The sequence below is a fragment of the Ceratotherium simum genome, chromosome 18, assembly GCF_057802395.1.
Source record: "Ceratotherium simum simum isolate JZ-2026a chromosome 18, ASM5780239v1, whole genome shotgun sequence".
NCBI lineage: Eukaryota > Metazoa > Chordata > Mammalia > Perissodactyla > Rhinocerotidae > Ceratotherium > Ceratotherium simum.
This window is the reverse complement of record NC_141917.1, coordinates 56,288,572-56,312,548: the sequence shown is the minus strand read 5'-3', so window position 1 is coordinate 56,312,548 and position 23,977 is coordinate 56,288,572. Positions and strand designations below refer to the sequence as shown.

Here is a 23,977-nt window from a genome sequence, read left to right as displayed (position 1 = left end):
TATATATGCCTCGTTCGCTGCCATGAGGTAAAATTCAGGTGCCGTGTCCTGACCACACACTTTGAGAAAACTGTCACGTGTATGCCTAGGCACAGTCACACCGAGATGTCGTGAGTCGGCAGTACTGTCTCCTGTTGGCAGCCTCACACCAGCATTGCTATTGCATGTGTCAGGAAAAGTGTTGCCAAATGGAGAGGTGACTTTTTGAAGTGATAACCAGCTATCAGAATCTTAAAGCACAACTCAACAACAGAAAATTTAACAACCTGATTAAAAATGAGTAGAGGACTTGAATAAACATTTACTTCTACAACGAAGATATACAGATGGCCAGCAGGCACATGAAAAGGTGTTCAGCATCATTAACTATCAGGGAAATGCAGATCAAAACCACAGTGAGATACCACCTGACATCCATTAGAGTGGCTGTTTTCAAAAAATAACCCAGAGGGCCAGCCCCGTGGCTTAGCGGTTAAGTGCGCGTGCTCCGCTCCTGGCAGCCCGGGTTCGGACCCCAGGTGAGCACCGACATACCGCTTCTCTGGCCACGCTGAGGCCGCGTCCCACATACAGCAACTAGAAAGGATGTGCAACTATGACATACAGCTATCTACTGGGGCTTTTGGGGGAGGGGAATCTGAATTAAAAAAAAACAAAACCCAGAAAAATTATAACGATATTGGCAAGGATGTGGAGAAACTGGAAGCCTTGTGTACTGCTGGTGGGAATATAAAATGTCGCAGCCACTGTAAAACAAGTCTGCCAGTTCTCAAAAAGTTAAACATAGAATGACTGTATAATCCAGCAACTCCGCTTCTGGATATAAACCCAAAAGAATTGAAAGCAGGAACTTGAAGAGATATTTGTACACCATGTTCACAGCAGCATTATTCACAGCACCCAAAAGGTGGAAGCAGCCCAAGTGTTGGAAGCAATTGACAGATAAATGGATAAACACAATGCGGTCCATCCATAGAATGGAATATTATTCAGCCTTAAAAAGGAAGGAAATTCTGACACATGCTACAGCATGGATGAATGATGAGCACATTATGCTCAGTGAAGTAAGCCAGTCACAAAAAGAGAAATATTGTATAATTCTGCTTGTATGTGATCCCTGGAGTCTTCAAATTCACAGAGACAGAAACTAGAATGGTGGGTGCCAGGGGCTGGAGGAGGAGGATGGGGAGTTAGTGTTTAATAGGGACAATTTCAATTTGAGAAGATGAAAAAGTTCTAGAGTTGGATGGTGGTGACGGTTGCACAACAGTGTGAATGTATCTACTGCCCCTGAACTATACACTTAGAAATGGTTAAGATGGTAAATTTTATGTTGTGATATTCTACCTCAATTTTTAAAAACAGATCAGGGATTCACAAAGAGGTGCTTATGGCGATGCTATCAGCACTATCTTCTTTGCATTAAAGTCCAAAAGTTGATTTTGATTTTCCTCTTTGAAAAAATTTTTTCTTCAAACACAGTCCACAGTCTTCTAGCAGTTAACCGAGTTGTTACCTTCATGAAAACAGTATATGAAATTGGTGGCAGACACTGAAATGAGGTTCTCACCTGGGCTGAGACCATTACAGACGCAGGTGTTCTGCGACAGGACCCTGACTTCGTGACAACCTAAATGCACTTTTGTGATTTCCGGAATGCCCCCCTCGTGAGAACCGCTGTCCATAGTCTCATACAAGTGACACAGCTGGAGCAAGGGGCAGGGAGGGTCCCTGTGGGCACTGCTGGCTCAGGCTGCAGTGGCCCGAGTGAGCCCCACTTGGTGCGGGTCTGGGTTTTGGTCCCCTAGCCTTAGGTGGCAGGGTGCCAGCTGGTGTCTGATCCCGTCTTACAGCACAGAGAAACCTGGCACCAGCCCTGAGGCTCCTGTCACTCCTCCCCGTTCTTCATCACCACTCAAAGCTCCTACTGCCTGAGCCAGCCTCGTGTGGGGAAGATGGCAGGGACTGTTGACAGCCATCTGAGGTTCCTGGGGGGGCGGCATTAGGAATGCCTGTCCCCCTCAGGCAAGCTGGGTCTGTGTGCCCAGGAGTGGACATGTGAGCTCAGCAGATGTGCCTGTGAAATTCACAGCTGAGTTACCTACAGTTGCCTAGTTGTTTGTTGTTGTGGTTGTAACGTATAAAAGGTAATAAATACGTTTGGTAAGATGATGGGTTGTCCTACCATTGAATTTCTAATTCACAATTAAGAAGGGCTGCCTTCTGGAGAGGGGGCTGGCGGTGGAGGAGGTCTGCTGACTAACGAGAGGACTGCTCTCCCAGGTCGCCAGGGGTCACAGCCTTTACCTTCGGTGCTTAGGCTCTGGGAGGACCATTCACTGTGGTGGGGTTCCAGGCCCTCTGGTCTGATGTGGCGCAGCTGTCCCCAGGGGGGACCATAACTGGTTTGTAAAAAGTCGTCTTGCTTCTTGTGGCCCTCAGTCATGGAGATGAAGCGTTTTCCTCAGCGTCCTGGTTGTGGTTGTGGCTCCGTGGCCAGACAGGATTGGGCCTGGATGTGCAAGAGGCAGGGTGGATGGCCTAGGCTGCCAGTGCTGTGTTTTTGGCTGGGTAGGTTTGATAGGGAAGAGGGAGGAGAGAGTGAAAAGTCAGTTCAGAAGCTGAACTGTCTCAAAGTGGAGAGCAGGCCAGCGCTTCATGGGAGGGTCACCCTGGCTGCCCATCTTGGGAGGAGTCATGTGCTCGGGCTGAGGCCTGGAAGCTGCAGCCTTGCATGGTGACGGTGACACTGCCATTCTGCTCTAGGTCGGCGGACCCGAGGGCATCCTGCAGAATGGGGCTGTGGATGACAGTGTGGCCAAGACTAGCCAGTTGTTGGCTGAGTTGAACTTCGAAGAAGATGAAGAAGATACGTATTACACGAAGGATCTCCCCGTACATGCCTGCAGGTGAGCGCCTGTGGTGGGGTGGCGGCGGGGACGCACCTACCAGAGTGTTCATGGTCTGCGTTAGTTTGCTGGCTTTACGGAGGTCCATCTCAGATTGTGGACTGTGACACTTGGTAGCACTGTCCTTGGGAATAAGGAGGTTGCTCAGGTCCAGGTCCACACATGAGTCCATGTTACTGGGCAGGAGGGTGGGATCAGCACCCTCTGACACCCCTAATTCTCCCAGCGGGAGAATTCTCCCTGCCTTCCTCAGGCCCTGGCGTGGTTCCCCAGTCCCTGCCCCACTCACTTGTTAGAAAGAACTCGTGTTGGGTGAGCCTTTGGGTTATAGGGTCAACAGAGCAGCTGAAGTTTCTCCTACAAAGAGATTACTGTGGGATTTTGTAAAATATCTGCCTCCCTGATATATTCAAGGTTCCTGAAAAATGGGAAGTGAATCATCAGTGGATAGACCTACATGCTGACCAAATTTGGAATTCTCATCCAGAGCAAGGACCCGTCCCTCACATCTACATTTATTCTAGCTTTTTAGTTAACACACACATATGGGGAAATTGAGACCAAAAGAGGTGAAGTGATCTTGCTCAGGGCCCCTGGCCAGTCAGGGCAGCTTTGGGCCTAGCCCTCAGGCATGCTGCCCTCCAAGGTCTGCCCCACCCTGGGACAATGCGGCTCTCTGCCCTGCTCTGTGGGCAGACTTTTTACTTTATGTTGACTCTTTGTTCACTAATTCACAAACGTTTTTATGGAGTATTAGTGATGTGTCAGTGTTCCTGTTACAGACACAGTTGCCCATGACGTGGTCCTTGTGGAGCTGCAGGTGGTTCAAGTCTGCACACTCCTCCCCCTCCCCGTGGAGGAGGGTGGGGCGAGTCCCTGTGGTGTGGGGGTTGAGGGGAAGGTTCTTGGCTGAAGCACATTGTGGTTTGAGACTGAGTCTTGGCTTCATACGTATGTGGAACTCTGGAGAGCCAGTGTTTTTCTTTTTGATGTGTGAATTTTCAGAAAAACAAGGCTGGGGGCTCCCCCTAGGTGCTTGTGAGCTGAGCTCAGTCTGCATCCCGGACCCTCCACTGCTGGGTCTGAGCTGGGCGATCCTGGGAGCACGGCACCCTCTGCTGGAGTGTGAAACACAGCGTGGTCACAGCTTCCCTTCCTGTGCCGAGAGCTAGGGATGCCGATTCCCCTGCTTATAAGTCACAGTTCCTGAAAACTGAAAGCCAAGGGAAGAGACTGGGTCACCCTGGGGGTGTCTCGCTCACCTGGCACGTTGCACGGCTCTTGTCGTCGTTCCCCCTGCAGGGTTTTTGCTGCTGCCTGGGGTGTCTCCAAGGAGCCTCCACATCGCCCCTCACCCCTCCCCACGTTTGCATGGTTAGGAAGCCTCTGCAGTGAACTGATTGGATTTTGTTAGTGAGATCGTTGGGTTTGAGTATGTGTTTAATGAAAAACTTAAAAATGTTGTAAGAGGAAAGAATTTTACATCCTGCCAAATTAAAACCAGAGAGTGACCTTCCAGCTTTAACTGTTGATGCTTTGACTTTTCTAGTTACTGCGGAATACACGATCCTGCTTGCGTGGTTTACTGTAATACCAGCAAGAAGTGGTTCTGTAACGGACGTGGAAATACTTCTGGCAGGTAGATAACCAAATCACGCATGTGTCTTTAATCAAGTGCTGTGCTCAGATTTTTGTGTAAATTATGGAAATGTTGAAGCGAAGCACAATATAAAATCATGCTAACAAACCTGGTTTTTCCCTCCTCTGTGACTGGTTTAACTTGAAACAGATGGTGGTGTGTGAATGCCTTAATGTATTTACCCTTGATTTATTCTGTGGTTCTTTTTATTATGCAAGTAGGGTTGGCTTAATTCTCGTTTCCAGTTTTTATTTATGTTTTTCTGCAAGATGAGCTCCTGGCACGCCCATTCATCTTTATTACTGGGTGCCTGGGGAGGATGTTCCCAAGACAGTAATGGGCATCCATGGGAACCGCTTCCTGAGAAGACTCCCTCTGGCCTTAGCTCATCGGAGCGGTCCTGAGGCTAGTATGGGCCAGGTCCTGAATCATCGGATTAAATTAAGTTCACTTGACCGTCAGCCCTGGGCTTCCCTTCCTGCTGTTGATCAGCAGCAGCTGTGACTAGGTCCCTTGTTTTGTGTTTGTGGTGAGCCCAGCGTCGTGCTGGTGCTTGGATTCCAGGGGAGAGTCCGTTTGTCTAGCTCAAGTGGTGGGGCTCCTCGGCCCCCACCGCCAGTGCAGGGTCTTGTCCTGGCAGCTCTTCCAGGGCTGCTGTGATGTGTGATGACTCGCTCTTCTACCACAGAGATGCAGAGCAGAGTCTTGGTGGGACAGGGCTCCACATTGCCAGCAAGAAAGCGGCATCTTCCCCTGAGGTTCGTGTTTTGGAGAGAGAAAGTGACAAGAGTCGGTAGGCAGGTTTAGGTGCACAGAGCCCCCACCCTTCCTGTGCCTTCAGCAGCTGAGGGCTAGGCCTCACCATCTTGTGCCGCCTGAGGACACAGAGTGGTCAGATCTTGTGTTGTTTTGGAGTTGGCGATGCGAATTGTGGGCTTCTGAGCAAGGCAAGAAACGGGGCTGATGTTTTTAAAAGACTTTAAAGGAAAAGCATCTTCACAATAACCAAAAGAGACTCCTGTCCCATTTTCAGAATGTTCTGGGTAATTTAAGTGTTACTATGTTTACATTAGTTCCTCTCCTGCAGGAAAAGCAATTAAATAAACCTTGTCTTAGCTGGCAACCCCAGTTTCTGGTCAGCAGAGCCAAGATCAGGGAATTGAGCCAAGGGCCTCTAAGAGAAAACAGACTCGGTCACCCAGCTCTGCATGGCTGTGCAAGGCCCGGTTGTGAAGATGGGGCAGCCCCTGCCCTTCAGCGAGCTTCCAGTGTACTAGGGTGAGGTGGGTGCAGAAAAGACAAGAGGAAATTGCTGATTCTGGGAAAATGCCCGGTGGTGGTGGCTCTGGACGAGGAGTAGGGGACTTTGTGGGTGCCAAGAGCAGTGATGGTTGGTTAGAGAATTCAAAGGGCTTTGTGGGGCCAGAGAGGATTAGGATGTTGGCATCTGAGCCCAGGCTTTCGACAGGAGGGGTTTCCTGAGGTGGAGAGTGGGCGGCAGCAAGGCAGGCTGGAGGCCCAGTGGGCATGCTCAGGTGTGGCACACCTGCAGCAAGGCTGCAGATAAGCCAGGGTGGTGTAGCGGGGAGCCTTGTTAGCTGAGACCCATGCCCAGCATGGCTGGTGGGCGTCAGGCAGAGTTTAGCAGCCAAGGGGATCGACAAGGCCCTGGTTTAGGTGAGCTGTGTCTCAGAAACAGGAAGGGTGGCAGGGTCCTGGCCACTTGACCTCAAGGAAAGAGCCGAGGCAGCAGGGGTTTCAGGCGGTTCAGAACTGGCCCTCTGCTTCCCGAGAGTAGCCCTGGGCCCCCCTACTCGGTATTTTTTACTGTCCTCAGGTTTCTAATATGATTGGTTATCAAGTTTCCTGGCCTGCGGGAGCTTAGGAGGGGCTGCTGCTCCTGGAAGCAGGCACAGGGACCATGAGAAGTGACTTGGAAAGAAGCAGCAGAGAAGCCACAAGCAGAGAGGAGCAGTGGAAGGGGGCGAGCCTCCTGCCTCCCCGGGATGGCAGCCTCGGCCCTAGGGACTGATTCCGTTAGGCCTGATTTGTTGGATTTAAGAAAGCAGGAACTGAAAAAAAAGAATCAGGAAGTATGCGAAACGTGTTAGGAAAGTTTTCCTTAGAAATGGTTCAAGTTGGATTGATTTTTGCACTCGGTGGGGAGCCAGTTCAGGGGCGGAGGGGACCCCTGGGATGCCAGATGGATGAGGTGTGACCGCCCCTGCTAATGGACCGTGAACGGTACCGGAACTTTTAACGGGGCTCAAAAATTGGAAGTGGTGAAAAGCCAAACTTGGGGTGTTAACTATTTATCATTTCCTGGTTTCAGCCACATTGTAAATCACCTAGTGAGGGCAAAGTGCAAAGAGGTGACTCTGCACAAGGACGGGCCCCTGGGGGAGACGGTCCTGGAGTGTTACAACTGCGGCTGCCGCAATGTCTTCCTCCTCGGCTTCATCCCCGCCAAGGCCGACTCGGTGGTGGTGCTGCTGTGCAGGTGAGGCCGGGACCCAGTTCGCGGGGCTGCCTCTCTGCCTGGCCGCTGACTCAGTGGAGCTTCAAAATGCTTGAAAGTGCTTGCTGCCGCCTGGCACGGTGTGAGGACGTTCGGGGGCTTGTTTAGAGAGCCAGGAATGTCGAGGGACTCTTTTGGGGTGTTCTGGTTAAATCATAAAAACAATTCTGTAAATACCAAGTCTGTTCTGAGTTTTAATTAAGGGTTTAGACCTCAAGTGTGTGGGGAGATGCAGTTTGTTACTAACAACTTAGTATGAGTAGTAGTAGTACTAGTAGTATGATGAACAAAGGTAGTATGATCACATAATGAAATGTAGGGAATGTCACTTGGGGTGAAGGGTTAAGCTTTGGGGGGTGGGGGTCATCCTCACCTGGGATCTCCCCGCCCTCGGGGCGTCTGCAGGCAGCCCTGCGCCAGCCAGAGCAGCCTCAAGGACATCAACTGGGACAGCTCACAGTGGCAGCCGCTGATCCAGGACCGCTGCTTCCTGTCCTGGCTGGTCAAGATCCCTTCTGAGCAGGAGCAGCTGCGGGCTCGGCAGATCACCGCCCAGCAGATCAACAAGCTGGAGGAGCTGTGGAAGGTGAGGGCCTGCTGAGAATGCAAATCCGCACAGCCCCAGCTTCCGCCTCAGCTCGGCTCCACTGGGAGGGAGAGGAGCTGAGGGGAGTGTCTTCAGAAACGAGATGCTGGAGGGACATTGCAGCTTCTACCTGGAGTGGCCCCTCGCTGGGAGTGAGGGCGCGCGGACAGCTCCCGCTGGGCCTTCAGGAAAGGAAAGCTCCAGTCGTCGGAGTTTTTCCCTTGTCGAGGGTGAGGGTGGGTGGTGGGAAGGAGGAGGGTGGGAACAGGCTGTGGGCAGCTGTGGGTGGACATGTCAGGAGGAGCCTGGGCCTGAGTGGACAGACAGGACTGTAAGGGCACTTTGAAACCTCATCAGGCCTGTGACATGTCTGAGCCAGGGCGACACCAGGCAGGAGGCAAGTGTTCAGTGGGAAAGGGGTCGGGGTCTCAAAGGTCAGAGACGGGGCCCCAGAACAGCCTGACGAGTGAAGGGGAGTGGGGCTTCCCGCTTGGGTAGTGGGGTTCCTGCCCTGCCCGGCAGACCCAGTTTTGCATGGAAGCCCTCCTCTGGTTCTGGCTGCTTAGATTTTATGATGAAGTTTTAATAAGGAGGCTAGAAATTTTAGTTAGACACCCATATAATCAGAAATCTTAAATGTGAATTTATTTTCACTTTGAGTGCAAGTCAGTATTTCTCAAGCATCGTCTAGCCAGGTACCTTTCCACTTCAGTTTCCAGGTTGCCACAGTTATTTCGCTGTCTCTGTTTCTATCCAAACAGCCACATACCATTCTGTCCCTGTCAGGGAAAAGGGTGTCACTCCTGTCACCACAGCGTAGGGTCAGGAGGAAACGGGGAGGTGGGCCCCCCGCTGTTTACAGAGCCAGAGAAACCAGTCGTCTTTCTGGCAGCCTGGAAGAGGTGTTCTCTCTCCCAGTTCAGGGCTGGGCATTTGGTGGAGAATGCAGCTATCTGATGGTAGGAGGTGTGTCAGGCTGTGTACCTGGGGTATTTTCACCAAGATTTACCCTGTTGGTGTAACCCTGGGCGGGAGGGTTAGGAGCAGCGGCTGAGGCATGAGCATGGGCCAGGGCAGTGTCCAGCTCCTTGTGCTGCGTGGACGTCCCCATACAAGGGCTCTCCTTACAGGGTGGACACCCCGGGCCCCTGGGTGCCCTTCTCTGCATCAGCCCAACGTTGGCTTGTTCTGAGAAGTGATGGGTGTACCCTGTCCCTCTGGTGACTGGTGAGCTCACATAGAGTTCATGTCGAATGTAGGTGAGAACAGGGACAAGGTGCCGGTTCTTGTCCTCTAGGAAAATCCTTCTGCCACCTTGGAGGACCTGGAGAAGCCAGGGGTGGACGAGGAGCCGCAGCACGTCCTCCTCCGGTACGAGGATGCCTACCAATATCAGAACATTTTTGGCCCCCTGGTCAAGCTGGAGGCCGACTATGACAAGAAACTAAAAGAGTCCCAGGTGATGTGTGTGCAGGGGGGTTTTGGTCGTTTTAACAAAGTGTCTCTCCCAAGGTCTGGGGAGGGCAGTTTTCTCTTCAGGCTGCGGATGCTGCCGTGGGCCGAGGTGCAGTGCCCAGAGAGAAGGACCCTCGGATTGACAGCAGGCAAAGGAGCCACCTCTGGGCAGACAGCCCATCACTCAGAGCAGAACAGCGGCCTCAGTGATTTCTGATTTTTAATTCCAACAAAAATTCCTCACAGTCGCATTGCCAGCCGTCACCCACAGCCACGAGAGTCATACCGGAGGAGCCCACGACATGCCAAGGGCGCTCCTCATGCCAGTCCCATGAAGAGCGTGTCTAGGAAGCAGGAGTACCGAGGCCCGTGGGCTGTGTCCTCAGCCTTTGGCTTCCTTCTCTTCCTCCATGGACCTCTGACAGCAGACGGCGTGTGGGTCTCTTGGTCGTCTTGTGAGGGTTCTGGGGGTCGTAATGGCTTCTCTCCCAGATATGCTCTTGTTGGTGTTTCAGGCTGTGGGGTGCTACTTGCTGCACCCCAACATCACGGCTGATGAGGTTGCCCATAGGGCGTGCACCTGTGGATACCCAGACACGAGGAGTCCAGGCCGTGTCTGTGTTATAGGCTAACAGGGCTCTTATTTTTCATGTGCTCAGACTCAAGATAACATCACGGTCAGGTGGGACCTGGGCCTTAACAAGAAGAGAATCGCCTACTTCACTTTGCCCAAGACTGACTCTGGTAATGAGGATTTAGTCATAATTTGGTTAAGAGGTGATTTTAAGTTTTAAAATATTTGTGACTATAAGTAGCATAAAATTCCTAGTTTCACCCTTGTAAAGTGTCCCTTAATTTGAATCTTCATGGTGGCAGTCTTGGCACGTGTTGAAAATGCTGACTTTCTCGCTGTCTTTTCCCTGTAAGACATGCGGCTCATGCAGGGGGATGAGATATGCCTGCGGTACAAAGGGGACCTGGCGCCCCTGTGGAAGGGGATCGGCCATGTCATCAAGGTCCCTGATAGTATCCTTTGTGTCAAGAAGGGCTGGCCAGCCTGGGGGAGAGCCTGGTTGGGGACACCCGAGGCAGGAAGGCCGTGGGTTAGTGGGCGTGGCTGTGCCAGCTTCTCAGCTGGATGCAGGGGCTGGTTGGCATGACCCTTCACTGTTCTTAAGAAAATTCCAGGACTTAAACCTTGGCTGGGAAAGGTGGTTGTATGGTTACTTCCTCTCTGCCCAGTGGTGCATTGACGAGGGTGACCTGGAGCGTCTGTGATCGGAAGTAGCTGCTGATCTCAAGGAGCACTTCCCACCCCCCCCACCCCCACCCCCCCCCACCGGCTCCTAGGTCTGACTCTCCCAGGTTAGTTTGGCTCTGGAGACCCTCACCTGGAAGCTGATGCATAGGCACAGGGGTTGAGAAGTCTGGGGTTTGTGTCTAGGTACTTGGAGCGCAGGCATGCTGTGACCTTGGGTGGTCCAATGTGCTGGCCAGGGTGGCTGGACTCATAGCATTCACGTGGCACAGACACTGTTGGATGCAGTGGGGTGGGGGCGCACCATGGAAGAGACTTCCTGGGAGAAGGGCCTAGAGCCAGAAGGCGCCTCGACACTGGCAGGTTGACCTCAGCCTTCTCCTCATGGTCGGCTAATGGTGCTGGTGCCTGACCCCACAGCCACCCTCTGCCCAGCCCTCTGTTGAGCTCGACCTGAGCACAGGAGACTTGCCTGTGGGTCCCCTCGGAGACCAGTTTTGGGGCACAAGTGGAGGAAAGGTTGTCATTCATGGCCGCAGCCTGAGGATGTACCGGGCCGGGGTGGCCCCTTTGAGTCGTGTTTGTGTCAGGCCCTGAGCCCTCTTGAGTTTTCTCTGAGAGCACTCCTTTGTATAAACTGATAGAAGAGCTGCTTTGCCTGTGGCCAGAGTGCTCCCAGCTCTGCATCCAAGGGCTCTGCAGAAGCTCACAGTCAGAACCCAGGCCTTGGACGTGGCCGCTTCGTTCCGGGCACTGGGTGATGCCCCAGGGCTCACAGGGAGAGTGCGGGGGCTGACTGCAGTGGGGCTGGGCACCATGGGCAGAATCGCAGGCGAGCGCAGGCCTCACTGGCTGCGCTTTTAGCTTTTGGCACAGAAGAGGGGTCTCTCCTAAGTAAGCAAATGAGGGTGCCTCAGAAAGGTAAGCCTGGCTTTTGATAAGAATGACACTTAACTCGGACACAGATTATGGTGATGAGATCGCCATTGAGCTTCGGAGCAGTGTGGGCGCACCTGTGGAGGTGACTCATAACTTCCAGGTGGATTTCGTGTGGAAGTCAACCTCATTCGATAGGTATGTCTGCCTTCCCCCAGAGGCACTGCTGCATCTGCTCTGTAGTCACCTGCTATTGGCGTGGCCACTGCCCCTACCTTCTAGATGATTCTCTACGTCACAGGAGCAGGTCTTCACTGTTGCTCCACAGTGGTGCTTGTTACTGACCTGGAGCTTTCCTTGTAGGATGCAGAGTGCGTTGAAAACCTTTGCCGTGGACGAGACGTCCGTGTCAGGCTACATCTACCACAAACTGCTTGGCCACGAGGTGGAGGACGTGATCATCAAGTGCCAGTTGCCGAAGCGCTTCACGGCACAGGGGCTACCTGACCTCAACCACTCGCAGGTTCTTGCCCGTCCAGGGGCTGAAGGGGCCTGGGCCGCAGAGCCCACTGGGTGGGCAGCCCCCCGGGGCGTCTGCACCCTTAACGGCCACTTGTACCTGAAGGTTTACGCCGTGAAGACTGTGCTGCAGAGACCACTGAGCCTGATCCAGGGACCACCGGGCACGGGGAAGACCGTGACCTCAGCCACCATCGTCTATCATCTGGCCCGACAAGGCAACGGGTAGGGCTCAGCAGTGCCCAGGTGGTGAGAGAGGAGCCCTGTCTGCCGGGCTACGGGCATGCCGGTGTCTTTGGGGCTTGGTTACCTGGCATGCTGCGTTGTACAGTATTTGTCTTAAATCTGGCCTTTGTGGTTGCTTGTAACAAGCAAGCCTGCAGCTCTGGTAAAGGCAGCAGTGGGCTGGTGCATTGTGGGTTGTGCTGTGCCTGGGCACATCCCGGAGCTTAGGACATCTTCACGGTGCACACAGGAGGCTGAGGACACGGGACTCAGTCAACTAGCAGTGCTTTGCGTGAGTGGAGTGAAAACTGGGCGTGGGACAGGAAGCTCCAGCCCGGCTGGGTTTTAGCTCCTTCAGCATTGTGTCATTCCTGGCTTTAGTCTTAGATGGCACACTGGCTCCACTGCCTGTGATTCAAAGCAATAGCCTTGGCTAATTAGCATTTCCTGAACTTCCTCTGGCGAGCACTGAGGTGTGCACTTATGTTGTGTTGAAGGCCTGTGCTTGTCTGTGCTCCGAGTAACATAGCCGTGGATCAGCTGACCGAGAAGATCCACCAGACCGGACTGAAAGTCGTGCGGCTCTGTGCCAAGAGCCGCGAGGCCATCGACTCCCCGGTGTCGTTCCTGGCCCTGCATAACCAGATCAGGAACATGGATAGGTGGGTGTCGGGTAATTGGCCTCCAGACTGTCCCTGTAAGTCAGTTGTTCAGTCATGGCGCTGTGCGGGGCCCTGGTGGCGCACCCTCCCGTGCTCACTGACGTGCCCCTGTGCTTCCAGCATGCCGGAGCTGCAGAAGCTGCAGCAGCTGAAGGACGAGACTGGGGAGCTGTCGTCTGCGGACGAGAAGCGCTACCGGGCCCTGAAGCGCACTGCTGAGAGGGAGCTGCTCATGGTGAGCTCCTACCTGGCGTGCGCCAGGAAACAGGCCTGGGGCCTTGGGGCTTTGGTGTGTTCATTTTGGCCGGAGGACCTGTTTAGATATATTAAGCGTATGATGGCCCCTTTAGTTAGCTTGTTGTTCCACTTTTGAGAAGAGAACTTTGATGCCTCCTTTGTTTGTCTTCTCCTTGGTGAAGAAATTAGAGATACTTGGCTACCTGAAACACATGATTTTGGAGGTAGTTTCACCTCCCTGCCAGCCTCCCTGCTGCTGGGAGCTGGGATACCTGGTCCACATGCCCAGGTTGCGTCTGGAATGCTCCCTCCTGCTCTTTCATAACCAACCAACCAACCAGAAGTGGATCTCAGCCCGGGTATGGGTCTCCCCAGCTCAGCACTGCCCCTCGGAGGCTGGCTCGAGGCACCGAACCGATTCTGTGCTGAGAGGTTTTCTCCAATGAAGCACAGCCACTTAGGATCTCAAAAGTTAGTGTCACCACAGCCTGGACATAGATGTTGTCAGGGAGGGACAGCTTGTTTCCACAGTTGCTGGGGAAAGTGTGGATCAGAATGGTGTCTGCGTCCTGTCCCACCTGCCCTCTGGGGCCTGGTAACGTCCACCTGTAGGGGCCGTGACACCTCGTACACTCTCTTCCCCAGAACGCGGATGTCATCTGCTGCACGTGTGTGGGTGCAGGTGACCCAAGGCTCGCCAAGATGCAGTTCCGTTCCATTTTAATCGACGAAAGCACCCAGGCCACTGAACCGGAGTGCATGGTCCCTGTGGTCCTTGGAGCCAAGCAGGTGGGCCATGTTGCATCTGCTGTAGTCTCATTTGAAACCTAGTCTGTGTTCTTTTCTGTTCTAATTCTTAATCTGGAAGTTCGTTTTTTAAAATGTCCCATAATGCTGTGTGACACCCTGGCAGAGCATAGCGGGATGCACAGCCAGCCCTTTGAGGGGGTCTCTGAAGGGTGGGCGCTGCACGGAGTGCCTCTCCATGTGGCTCGTGAGTGCGAGTCTGTGTTTGGTGTGTGTGGTGGGCGATTTTCCCATACCTGGTCAGTGTCTTACTCTTGGATTCACGTGGCTGGGTGATTATATGGATGAAGGGCCCCTTAGTCCCTGCGAGTGGATGTCTAGGCTGTTTGGTGCTTGAGCTTCTCACCTGTGTGGGCCTCTTGCCGCAGCTGATCCTTGTGGGCGACCACTGCCAGCTGGGCCCTGTCGTGATGTGCAAGAAGGCGGCCAAGGCCGGGCTGTCCCAGTCGCTCTTCGAGCGCTTGGTGGTGCTGGGCATCCGTCCCATCCGCCTCCAGGTCCAGTATCGGATGCACCCTGCGCTCAGCGCCTTCCCATCCAACATCTTCTATGAGGGCTCTCTTCAGAATGGTGTCACTGCAGGTAACGCTAGGGCCAGAGGGGGTGCCTGGAGGGAGCACGGCCTGGGAGACGAAATCCACTGTCACTGCCTTCCTAAGTGGCGTCATGTAGTGACCACTTATTTCAGTGGTCGGGGGGCACCTCAGAGAGGTACTGTGGTCAGTGGGACAGATGTCCACTCTGGAATGTGGGACGTCCTTGGGTTGTGGGCGAGGAGCAGCCCACATCCTCCTAAAATTCAGAGTTCATACACAAGAATTCACCCCAGGGGCTCAGCACACATGGCACATAGAAAGGAGGCAGCAGAGCCAAGCGCCCCTCCCAGTCCCTCCTTTCTCTGTATTTCTCAAAGCCTGGGCCCTGGGTCTGCAAGACCGAGGTCAGAGTTAGTTTTTTTGTGTGCGTGTATGAGGAAGATCAGCCCTGAGCTAACATCCACGCCAGTCCTCCTTTTTTTGCGGAGGAAGACCGGCCCTGAGCTAACATCTATCACCAATCCCCCTCCTTTTTTTTCCCTTTTTCTCCCCAAAGCCCCAGTAGATAGTTGTATGTCATAGCTGCACATCCTTGTAGTTGCTGTATGTGGGACGCGGCCTCAGCATGGCGGGACAAGCAGCGTGTCGGTGCGCGCCCGGGATCCGAACCCGGGCCGCCAGTAGCGGAGCACGCGCACTTAACCGCTAAGCCACGGGGCCGGCCCCCTAGAGTTACTTTCATAGTAACCCTGAGTCATTGTGTGCCCGTTCACTGTGCTGACATGTGCGCCAATGGTGCAGAAGCAACCCTGGGGGGCTGGCTGGTGCCTTGGCGCGAGTCGGGAAGGTGCTGCAAAATGCCATGTGTTGTCACCGCCACATGCTTGAGGCAAGCACCACCCAGATGCAGAAGTGAAGAGTATTCATTTTATTAAACCCTTGAGTGCACGTCCTGTGATGCTGTGTGTGCCGAGATAGTTCTAAGACACTTGGCAGGTGCTTGAAGGAAGGACTCGTGGACATACTGCAGTCATTCAGACTGGGGTGTTTGGCAGGCGTTTTCCAAAGATGATCGAAGCAAGCCTGTGGCTTCAAGGACAACAACTGACAGTATTTTTCACCTGTGATGAGGATTCAAACAAAAATTAGAATTTTGGAAAACTTATGTCCCCTAATATGAGCTGACTAAGTGTTCCTAATGCTGAGCGGCTTTTCTGATGAGATCCATGGTGGTAACAGATGTCTGTGAGGTGTGTCAGCCTTTGGAAGCTCTGCTTGACTTGGGGACACTTCCCATTCCAACGGCCGGTGAGGGTGCTACCAAGTCACTCGGGGTCCAAGGCCCTGCAGGCGCAGGGCAGAGTAGAGCGGCCATCGTCACTGACCTGCAGGGAGACCTCCTGTCCAGCTTTGGTGTAGAATTGGGCAGAATTTCACAGTTGTGAGAAAGGTGACAGAACACTCTTCGCTTTTCTAACTCCATGTGTCTGTGAGGCTACTGAGGGAGCTCTTGGGGGACTGCGTGCAGAAGCAGAGAGTGCAGAAGCCAGAGAGTGAAGTGAGTTGCAAAAATTTGCTAAATATGTATTTTAATGGAAAATACAGTTTTCATTAAAAAATATTCGTAAGTTGGTGCCAACCCGGTGGCGCAAGCAGTTAAGTGCGCATGCTCCGCTGCAGCGGCCTGGGGTTCGCTGGTTCGGATCCCGGGCGCACACCGACACACCGATTGTCAAGCCGTGCTGTGGCGGCGTCCCATATAAAGTAGGGGAAGCTGGGCGTGGATGTTAGCACAGGGCCAGTCTTCCTCAGCAAAAAGAGGATTGGCTGATGTTAGCTCAGGGCCCATCTTCCTCACACACAAAAAAAATTGTAAGTTAATAATTACATGAATTAATATTTTAAGTTTCTAGGCCTTAAATTACAGTCAGTATCAGTAGATGTAATCCACAGAAACAGTAGCTGTTTGGACTTGCCAACTTTTCAGAGCATAAAGGGGTCCTGAGACAAGCGTTTGAGAACTGCTGACTTCCTGTCTCATTGATGCCAACAGCAGCCATGCCAGCCTTGTTTAGCCCACTTTATAGATGAGACTGAGGCTGAGGGCGTGCCCATCCAGGGCCCTGCAGCCGCTACATGGTGCGGTCCTAGGGGCTGCTGCCACTGTTACCATCACCATGACACTTAGACTCTGCTGGTCCCTGGGGTGATGGGGCTAGCAGAGGCCAGGCCACAAGGAGTTTGTTGGTGGTTCTGTGATGCTGTGGACACTAGTTGGGGAAGCCACTGCTCAGCACTGATTCACGCCTTCACCAGCCCTGCTCCACTGTCCTCCATGGCATCGGCTCCGTAAGGCAGGGCCCAGTGGTGGTGGTTCACTGCTGTGTCCTCAGTGCCCAGCACCTAGTCAGCACCTGATAAGTATGTCTGTAAACATTCTTTTTTTTTTTTTTTTTTTTTTGCTGAGGAAGATTCACCCTGAGCTAACATCTGTGCCAGTCTTCCTCTATTTTGTATGTGGGTCACCACCACAGCATGGCTACCAACAAGTGGTGTAGGTCCACGCCCGGGAACTGAACCTGGGCTGCCAAAGTGGAGTATACCGAACTTAACCACTAGGCCACAGGGCCGGCCCCGAACATTCTTTATTGAAGTGTGAAGGCGCCCAAGTCTTAACCATCCAGCTTAGTGAGTTTTCACTAAGTGAACACACCCATGTAACCAGCACCTGAACCCCAAAACACAACCTAACCAGCTCCCAGAAGCCCCCTTCAGCCCTGAGGCGACCCCTGTTCAGGGCAGTGCTGGTGTCAGCGCAGACCCACTGATACGGAGTAGCCTCACACAGCTCTGGCAGGGGCGTTTATACCACAACAATTGGCAGATGCTGCAGACCAGCCCTGCCCCCAGCAGACGGTTAAACATTTGCTGCTGGGCTCACGGCACCAAGCTCACCAGCTAGTCCTTGCCTTAGCTTGACATAAAGGGGACCATACAGCGCACCTTCACTGGTCAGGCTTCCTTCATCCATGTGAGGTGCTATAAGCCAGTTTTCTCATGCTGACCTGTTGACTAGATGCAGTTCCAGTCAAAATCCCAAAGGGATGGGCGGGTTGTATGAGTTGACAAGGTGATTTTTAAGTTATGCACAGGACCGCGAACAGGAAGGGCCTGAAGAAGGTGGCAGCTCACACTCGGAGGCATCACGACTTACTGTAGGCAAAGCTGCAGTTGCTGAGACACTGTGACACGGTGCCCAGGATAGAGTCCAGAGGCACACCCGCCGACCTCAGGCCCTGCTCTGTGTCAGGGCGGGGTCGGCTCAGCAGTCACCCACAAGAATCAGTTGGAGGGGCTTATGGGTTCTTGAACTTACAGCAGTAAAGCTTCTAGAAGGAAAAGGAGAATAGTTTCGTGACCCTGGGGCAGGCAAAGATTTCTTAAACAGGCCACAGAAAGCACTGAAAGATCCGTTCAGTGAGTGAGCCGGCTCTGTGTCAGACACGGTGCTGAGTGTGCACGCCTCACTCAGTCTTAGGTGTTTTGGGCAGGGGACTCGCTCGGGTGGCCTCTCTGGGGCCCCACAGACCTGGGTCTCTTGCCTGGAGCCTGCCGTTGGCCTGCTCTGCCACCTGGCCTCTGCCGTTGAGGCGCAGCCTCGGCGCTGCTCTGTCTCAGCTCAGTCGAGACTGGCCGCCTCTTCTTTGACTGAACTGTGGCCTCTTCTCTGTCCCCAACAACAGCGGACCGTGTGAAGAAGGGGTTTGACTTCCAGTGGCCCCAACCCGATAAGCCGATGTTCTTCTACGTGACCCAGGGCCAGGAGGAGATCGCCAGCTCGGGTACCTCCTACCTGAACAGGTGAGCAGGGACTTGCCCGGCGTGTCTGCTGGCTTCACAGGCAGCTTGGTGAGTGGCCACTGACCTGTTGGGTGTCTTTTAACCTAGTGCTGAAACTTTTCCTTGCCTTCCTCCTCCCCCTTCTGTTCAGACACCTAAACCAACCGAGTGTTTCCACTTCATCTTTTCAGTACGTGTTCTCTTGTTGAGCAGGTCCTTTCTAAGGCCATGTGTGGGCCTTTTCTGCCTCTTGTGACTCTGTCAGTCGAGGATCGGGCACTGGGCAGGGCCTTCACTGGGCTGCGCTGGAGGCAGAGCTGCCCCACGCCTCCCTCAGCCTCCGGCCTCGGGCATCAGGAGCCCACAGGCGGAGCCCCGGCACTGAAAGCCTGGCTTTCTTAGGACGGAAGCCGCAAACGTGGAGAAGATCACCACGAAGTTGCTGAAGGCTGGTGCCAAACCAGACCAGATCGGCATCATCACGCCCTACGAGGGCCAGCGCTCCTACCTGGTGCAGTACATGCAGTTCAGCGGCTCCCTGCACACCAAGCTCTACCAGGTGCGTGCTCGGGCTATCCGCGGGGCCACCGTAGGCGCCGACCTAGACCTCCTTGCAGTGGAGGCACAGGGAACAGCCTGGGGCTCTGTGGCTTCAGGTCCCAGGCTCGTTGGTGGGATTTGATGGTGCATCTTGAAACGATTCCTGCAGTCGGGGCTCCTTGGAGGCAGCCTCCTGGCTGACCGTGACCGTGTGCCCCTTGCAGGAGGTGGAGATTGCCAGCGTGGACGCATTCCAGGGGCGTGAGAAGGACTTCATCATCCTCTCCTGCGTGCGGGCCAATGAACACCAAGGCATTGGGTTTTTAAACGACCCCAGACGGCTTAATGTGGCCCTGACCAGAGCGCGGTATGGAGGGCTGAGTCCTGCTGGGCCCTCTGCTGGGGAGTCCTTCCGAGAGACTTTTCCCTTGGAGTCTGGGCCTGGGAGGGCCGGCCCAAGAGGCCCCTTGCTGCGTGGTTCTCCTGGTTACTAATCCTCCTGTCCTAGCCACACCTGGGGCTGGCAGCTCAGTAGGGAGGGCCCTTTGCCGGTGTCAGAGGTCAGAGAGCTCCCAGCAGCAATTTAGAAAAAATGTCTCACCTGAGAGTCATCTTTGTTTCCGTGTGGTTTTCTATGGCCTTGGTCTCGCGGGAAAGGCAAACCCAGCGGCGGCAGGGTGTGTGTCCCGTCTGGTTGTTTAATCCGCAAGTCTGACATTTTGGTCCTGTCTGCTTATTCTGGCTCTAGAATGTAACTTTTCTGAAAAAGCACTAATAGCAGAAGGGACCCAGAGAACAGGTTGGCCCCCATATGGCCCCCAGACGATGCCCACTCCCTTACCAGCTGGAAGCGGGGCTCATGTTCACAGGCTGGTTCCTTTCCCTCAGGGCACCTTGGTTTTGGTTTTTGTTTGTTACTCCCTTTCAATGGTGCCCTCTTGTTTGGTGGCCGGCAGTGGGGTTGGGGGGTCCCCGCCACAGGTGGGTGAAGGTGAGCATCCACTGGAAGCCAGGCCGAGGTTTGGGCATCAAGTTATGTACCCTGGCCCATGAGGGTCTGTGAGGCGGCTGATGACCTGGTACCCATGGCTGCAAACAAGGACACTCGTCTCTGAGCCGTTCTGATGTCTGGGCTACTCATAAATCCGCCCCCAAATAGACCTGAGTGCAGTGTCAGCAGCTGTATGGTGGGCTCCAGGGCGGTCACCGTGGCCAGCAGTGTGCCCGCCCATCCCCAGCACTCATGGTGGGCGCTGTCACAGGCGTCTGGGCAGGGAGGTCGAGAGTGGCCCGGGGCTGGCCTGGTGTATGGGCTAGTGACCTCCCAGGCTCCTGCGTGGTGAGGAGGTGGGTGGGGGGCGTGCCAGGAGAGCTACCCGGGCTTGGCTCCTGATGTTGGGATTTGGGTTTTGAGTTGGTTCTACCTTGCCCCAGACTGTTCCACTTGGTGCTCTCTCTGCTCACCACGTGGACCTAAGCACTGCACTCTTTGTGCCTGCATCTTGTAGATACGGGGTCATTATTGTGGGCAACCCGAAGGCCCTGTCCAAGCAGCCGCTCTGGAACCACCTGCTGAACTACTACAAGGAGCAGAAGGTGCTGGTGGAGGGGCCCCTGAACAACCTGCGGGAGAGCCTCATGCAGTTCAGCAAGCCCAGGAAGCTGGTCAACACCATCAACCCGGTGAGCGCCAGGAGGGCGGGCGGGGGATGCAGGGCCTGCCTCGTGGTCCTGACCTGAGCCAGAATAAGTTGGAGGGGGAAGTTCTCGCGTCTCACCTCATATAAGATGCTCTGACCCTAGTCAGCAGCCCGTGATCCCTCCCTTGTTTCAGGGGCTTAGTGACACTGTAGCAGGCGGGAGGGGGGCACCCATGCACCTTAGGAATGGGGACTCAGGATCTGCCAGTCCCCCGCACGCTCGGGCCAGCCCCACCTCTCGTCCACAGAGAGGGTCTCAGAGCAGGGCAGGAAGCCCTTTTCTCCTTAGGCCAGTGTTCTGGACACGTGGCAGTGAGGGATGGCAGGTGTCAGTGGTGGTGAGCCTGAATGAGGGTGGGTGCACACCTCAGTGTGGACAGAAGTGATGTGTGCCGTGCTCCATGGAGCCCCCGACGCAGGTCTCCCGAGCGTTCTAAGGCCTTTTTGGCCTGAGCCTTAGCAGATGCCAAGTCATGGGTAGCGTCTGGGAGTGGGACACAGGCCATTAGAAAACCTTGTGAACTGGGGTGTTCTGGGGGGCTTAGGGGGTGTGCTGCTGCTTGAGCCAAAGCCCAGAGGCTGAAATGTTCAGTGTCAAAAGCCTGGTTGGTTCAGGAGGGGCCAGCAAGACCCAAAGCACACGGTCAGCAAGCCTCAGGGTTGGCCTCGGCACAGCCCCACCACCCCCAGGCCACCAGATCTTGGAAAGTTCTTCCTGTGTCAAGATGATAAATTCCTCACCCATCTAAACTCTCTGCAGGGAGCCCGCTTCATGACGACAGCCATGTATGACGCCCGGGAGGCCATTATTCCAGGATCGGTCTACGATCGGAGCAGCCAGGGTGAGTCTGCTCTGGGGGGGACCAGCCGCCCTGTGTGTGTTGACCGTTCCCACACCTGCAGCTTCCCACCCTGTCACTCCTGGGGTGGCCTCCAAGCTTCAGTCCACAGAAACCTGCCTGACAGAGTTCCTTCTCAGCTTCCCTTGTCTGGAATCAAAGAATTGGTCTCTGGCAGTTTTCTAAAAGCAAGATGATTTTTGAGTCACACGGCTCTGCGTCGGTGGTGTCTGAGCAAATCCTGCCACTCTGCCTGTTTGTCCCAGGGCCCGCGTGCCCCGCCCTTGGCTCACCTCTCAGGGAAGGTTACATTGCAGCTCCTCCAGGGGGCCTGCAGCCTCCTTTCAGGTGTTGCTGCCTTCCTGAAGCTTCTGCGTGCGCTGTCAGACCTCAGAGTTGGGTGTACATCTTCGTTTCCCACGTGGGCTCTCTGTCCCAAGGTTGAGCCCGGCACACCTCCTCCTGCCTGAGCCAGTCCATCTAGATGGTCTCCATTTCTCCCCAGGTCCCTGCCTCCTAGGACCCTTCCCTGTGCCAGCCCCCACTGAGGGTGACAACCTTGCCCAAGTGCTCGGTGCCCCCTGCCCACGTTTTACCTTGGGCTTCATCCCCTTGTGTGCTGGCTGTCCACCCTGAGGGCAGGTGCACCCCAGCTGCTCCTCTCTCACCTTAAATTGGCACAAGCCCCATTTCCTTGTTCCAGTAGTCTCCTGGTTGCTGGGTTCAGACTGTGGATCACGTTCTTTGATGACAACAAATCTCATTGCCACATCCAGCGAGTCACCCTGTAGCTCTAAGGGCGTCTTGGGTCCCTTCTTCATCCCTGAGTCCGCTATGGGCCTGGCGTAGGCTTGCGGCCCTGGGGGGCCAACCTGGAAGACCACGCTCTTGGGCTCCGGCTCTCTTTGGTCTCCCCGCCCCCAGGCCGCTCTGTGCAGGTCAGGCGTCCCTAGACCCAGGGGCGCACTGGGAGCCCTTGCCTTCAGTGGGATCTGCTGGTCTATTGACCTTAGGCGTTTTCTTCCTTTGTGGGAGGAAGAGGGGAAGGTATGTGCAATATGAATGTAAAACTTGCCATAAAAAGGAGTTTTTTTTAAAAATTGGAAATGTAGTGCCATTTTCAATCTTTCAGATTCCTGTAAGGCCAGTTGTTCTGAGTCTACTGGGAGAAAAGGCGCATGCCCAGGCGCTAGCCCCGGGACGCTGTTGCGAGCTGGGATGGAGTGGTGCGGGTCTGCTCCAGGTGGCTCTGCTGTGGGGGCACCAGGGAACGCCGGGCGGGCAGTGCAGGACGAGGCAGACAAGCCGATTTGGAGGTGGGCAACAGGCTCATTTGGATGTGGCTGGTGACGCCTGCTGCCCCTATTGTGTCTTGCAGGCCGGCCCTCGAACATGTACTTCCAGACCCACGACCAGATCGGCATGATCAGTGCTGGCCCTAGCCATGTGGCCGCCATGAACATTCCCATCCCCTTCAACCTGGTCATGCCGCCCATGCCTCCACCGGGGTATTTTGGACAAGCTAACGGGCCAGCCGCAGGTGAGTGCCTGGCAGCATCGCGTGGGGAAACGCACGTTGGCATGAGAGTTTGTTCACATCCGGGCTTTGAGCGGGTGTGTTTGCTTATGAGGCCCAGAACCTCCTTCAAGGAACCCTGGACTGCTGTTTTCTAGGCCGGGGCACTCCAAAAGGCAAGACTGGTCGTGGGGGACGCCAGAAGAACCGCTTTGGGCTTCCTGGGCCCAGCCAGACGAATCTCCCGAACAGCCAGGCCAGCCAGGATGTGGCATCCCAGCCCTTCTCGCAGGGCGCGCTGACCCAGGGCTACATCTCCATGAGCCAGCCCTCCCAGATGAGCCAGCCTGGCCTCTCACAGCCCGAGCTGTCCCAGGTGAGCAGCTGGCCGGCACTTGAACTTGAAATGTCTCACACCTGTAGGGAAGTCAGGCCAACCCAGGGACCCCTCTCCACACACACAGACCCCACGATGCTCACCCCTGAAGACTCAGAAGGAGGATGGTCTCCTACATAGGCATGCCCTTAGCAGTGGGACCCTAAGTCTAGAACATTCCATCCATGACACTACCCTTCAGAAGAGTCCTGGGCAGCTGGTCTGAGCTCTCTCCTGTGATGAGGTAACCAGTGTGGGTCTCCTGCCATTTAGGCTTGAGAACAGGGTTTTCTAGATTCTTCTGAGGGACTAGATGAGGAGCAGGTTCTTGAGCCTGGGAGGACGTGAGTGTGTCCTCCGACTGTGGGTGCTCATCTCCTCAACCTTGTCTTTCAGGACAGTTACCTTGGTGATGAGTTTAAGTCACAGATAGATGTGGCATTGTCGCAAGACTCCACATACCAGGGGGAGCGGGCATACCAGCACGGCGGAGTGACGGGGCTGTCCCAGTACTAGAAGGTAAGCCAACCCCTGGAGGAGGTCTTCACTGGGAATCTGGAATTGTGGGGAAATTTGGGAAGCGTGGGGTCAGGGTCTCAAGTCCCCAAGGGGCCAGCTTGTCCTGTGACCTGTCCCTTCAGGTCCCTATGCCTCTGCTCACGGTGGCGGGGGGACGTGAGCTTTTATGCACACTTCCCTGAGTCACGGTCCTCTCCTGAGAGAGTCCTAGAGCTCCCCGAGAAAGGAGTAGATTTGGGGGACCTGCAGCCACCACCCAGGTGGGCAGTGAGGAGGACCACCCACTCCTCCCTGACAGGTGACAGGGCTCCTGGTCCCTGACACATGGGCACCTGTGGAAGAGGTGCTTCTAGGTGCCTGCAAGGGCTCTGCACGTGGTTCGCTGTCTAACGTGACCGGATCAGTGTGGGCTTGGGGCCC

General features: G+C 54.6%; 1 protein-coding gene across 2 annotated transcripts in view; it reads left to right on the top strand.

The window, feature by feature from the left end:
- Nucleotides 1–23,977, top strand: part of UPF1 (UPF1 RNA helicase and ATPase) — a 34,822-nt gene that overhangs the window by 8,819 nt on the left and 2,026 nt on the right. The window contains exons 2-23 of one of the 2 annotated variants that reach the window (XM_004422936.3): nucleotides 2,767–2,909; nucleotides 4,459–4,548; nucleotides 6,881–7,048; nucleotides 7,472–7,652; nucleotides 8,950–9,111; nucleotides 9,767–9,851; nucleotides 10,035–10,133; nucleotides 11,331–11,439; nucleotides 11,605–11,764; nucleotides 11,867–11,985; nucleotides 12,483–12,647; nucleotides 12,768–12,882; nucleotides 13,530–13,673; nucleotides 14,060–14,273; nucleotides 17,971–18,088; nucleotides 18,470–18,626; nucleotides 18,832–18,974; nucleotides 20,116–20,290; nucleotides 21,068–21,149; nucleotides 22,525–22,686; nucleotides 22,821–23,038; nucleotides 23,435–23,557. In XM_004422936.3, coding sequence (XP_004422993.1) covers nucleotides 2,767–2,909; nucleotides 4,459–4,548; nucleotides 6,881–7,048; nucleotides 7,472–7,652; nucleotides 8,950–9,111; nucleotides 9,767–9,851; nucleotides 10,035–10,133; nucleotides 11,331–11,439; nucleotides 11,605–11,764; nucleotides 11,867–11,985; nucleotides 12,483–12,647; nucleotides 12,768–12,882; nucleotides 13,530–13,673; nucleotides 14,060–14,273; nucleotides 17,971–18,088; nucleotides 18,470–18,626; nucleotides 18,832–18,974; nucleotides 20,116–20,290; nucleotides 21,068–21,149; nucleotides 22,525–22,686; nucleotides 22,821–23,038; nucleotides 23,435–23,554 — 3,129 coding nt within the window. In that variant the 3' untranslated portion in view covers nucleotides 23,555–23,557. Of the gene's footprint in view, nucleotides 1–2,766; nucleotides 2,910–4,458; nucleotides 4,549–6,880; nucleotides 7,049–7,471; nucleotides 7,653–8,949; nucleotides 9,112–9,766; nucleotides 9,885–10,034; nucleotides 10,134–11,330; nucleotides 11,440–11,604; nucleotides 11,765–11,866; nucleotides 11,986–12,482; nucleotides 12,648–12,767; nucleotides 12,883–13,529; nucleotides 13,674–14,059; nucleotides 14,274–17,970; nucleotides 18,089–18,469; nucleotides 18,627–18,831; nucleotides 18,975–20,115; nucleotides 20,291–21,067; nucleotides 21,150–22,524; nucleotides 22,687–22,820; nucleotides 23,039–23,434; nucleotides 23,558–23,977 lie in introns of both variants that reach the window. The other variant, XM_014781712.2, reaches the window with a different exon arrangement.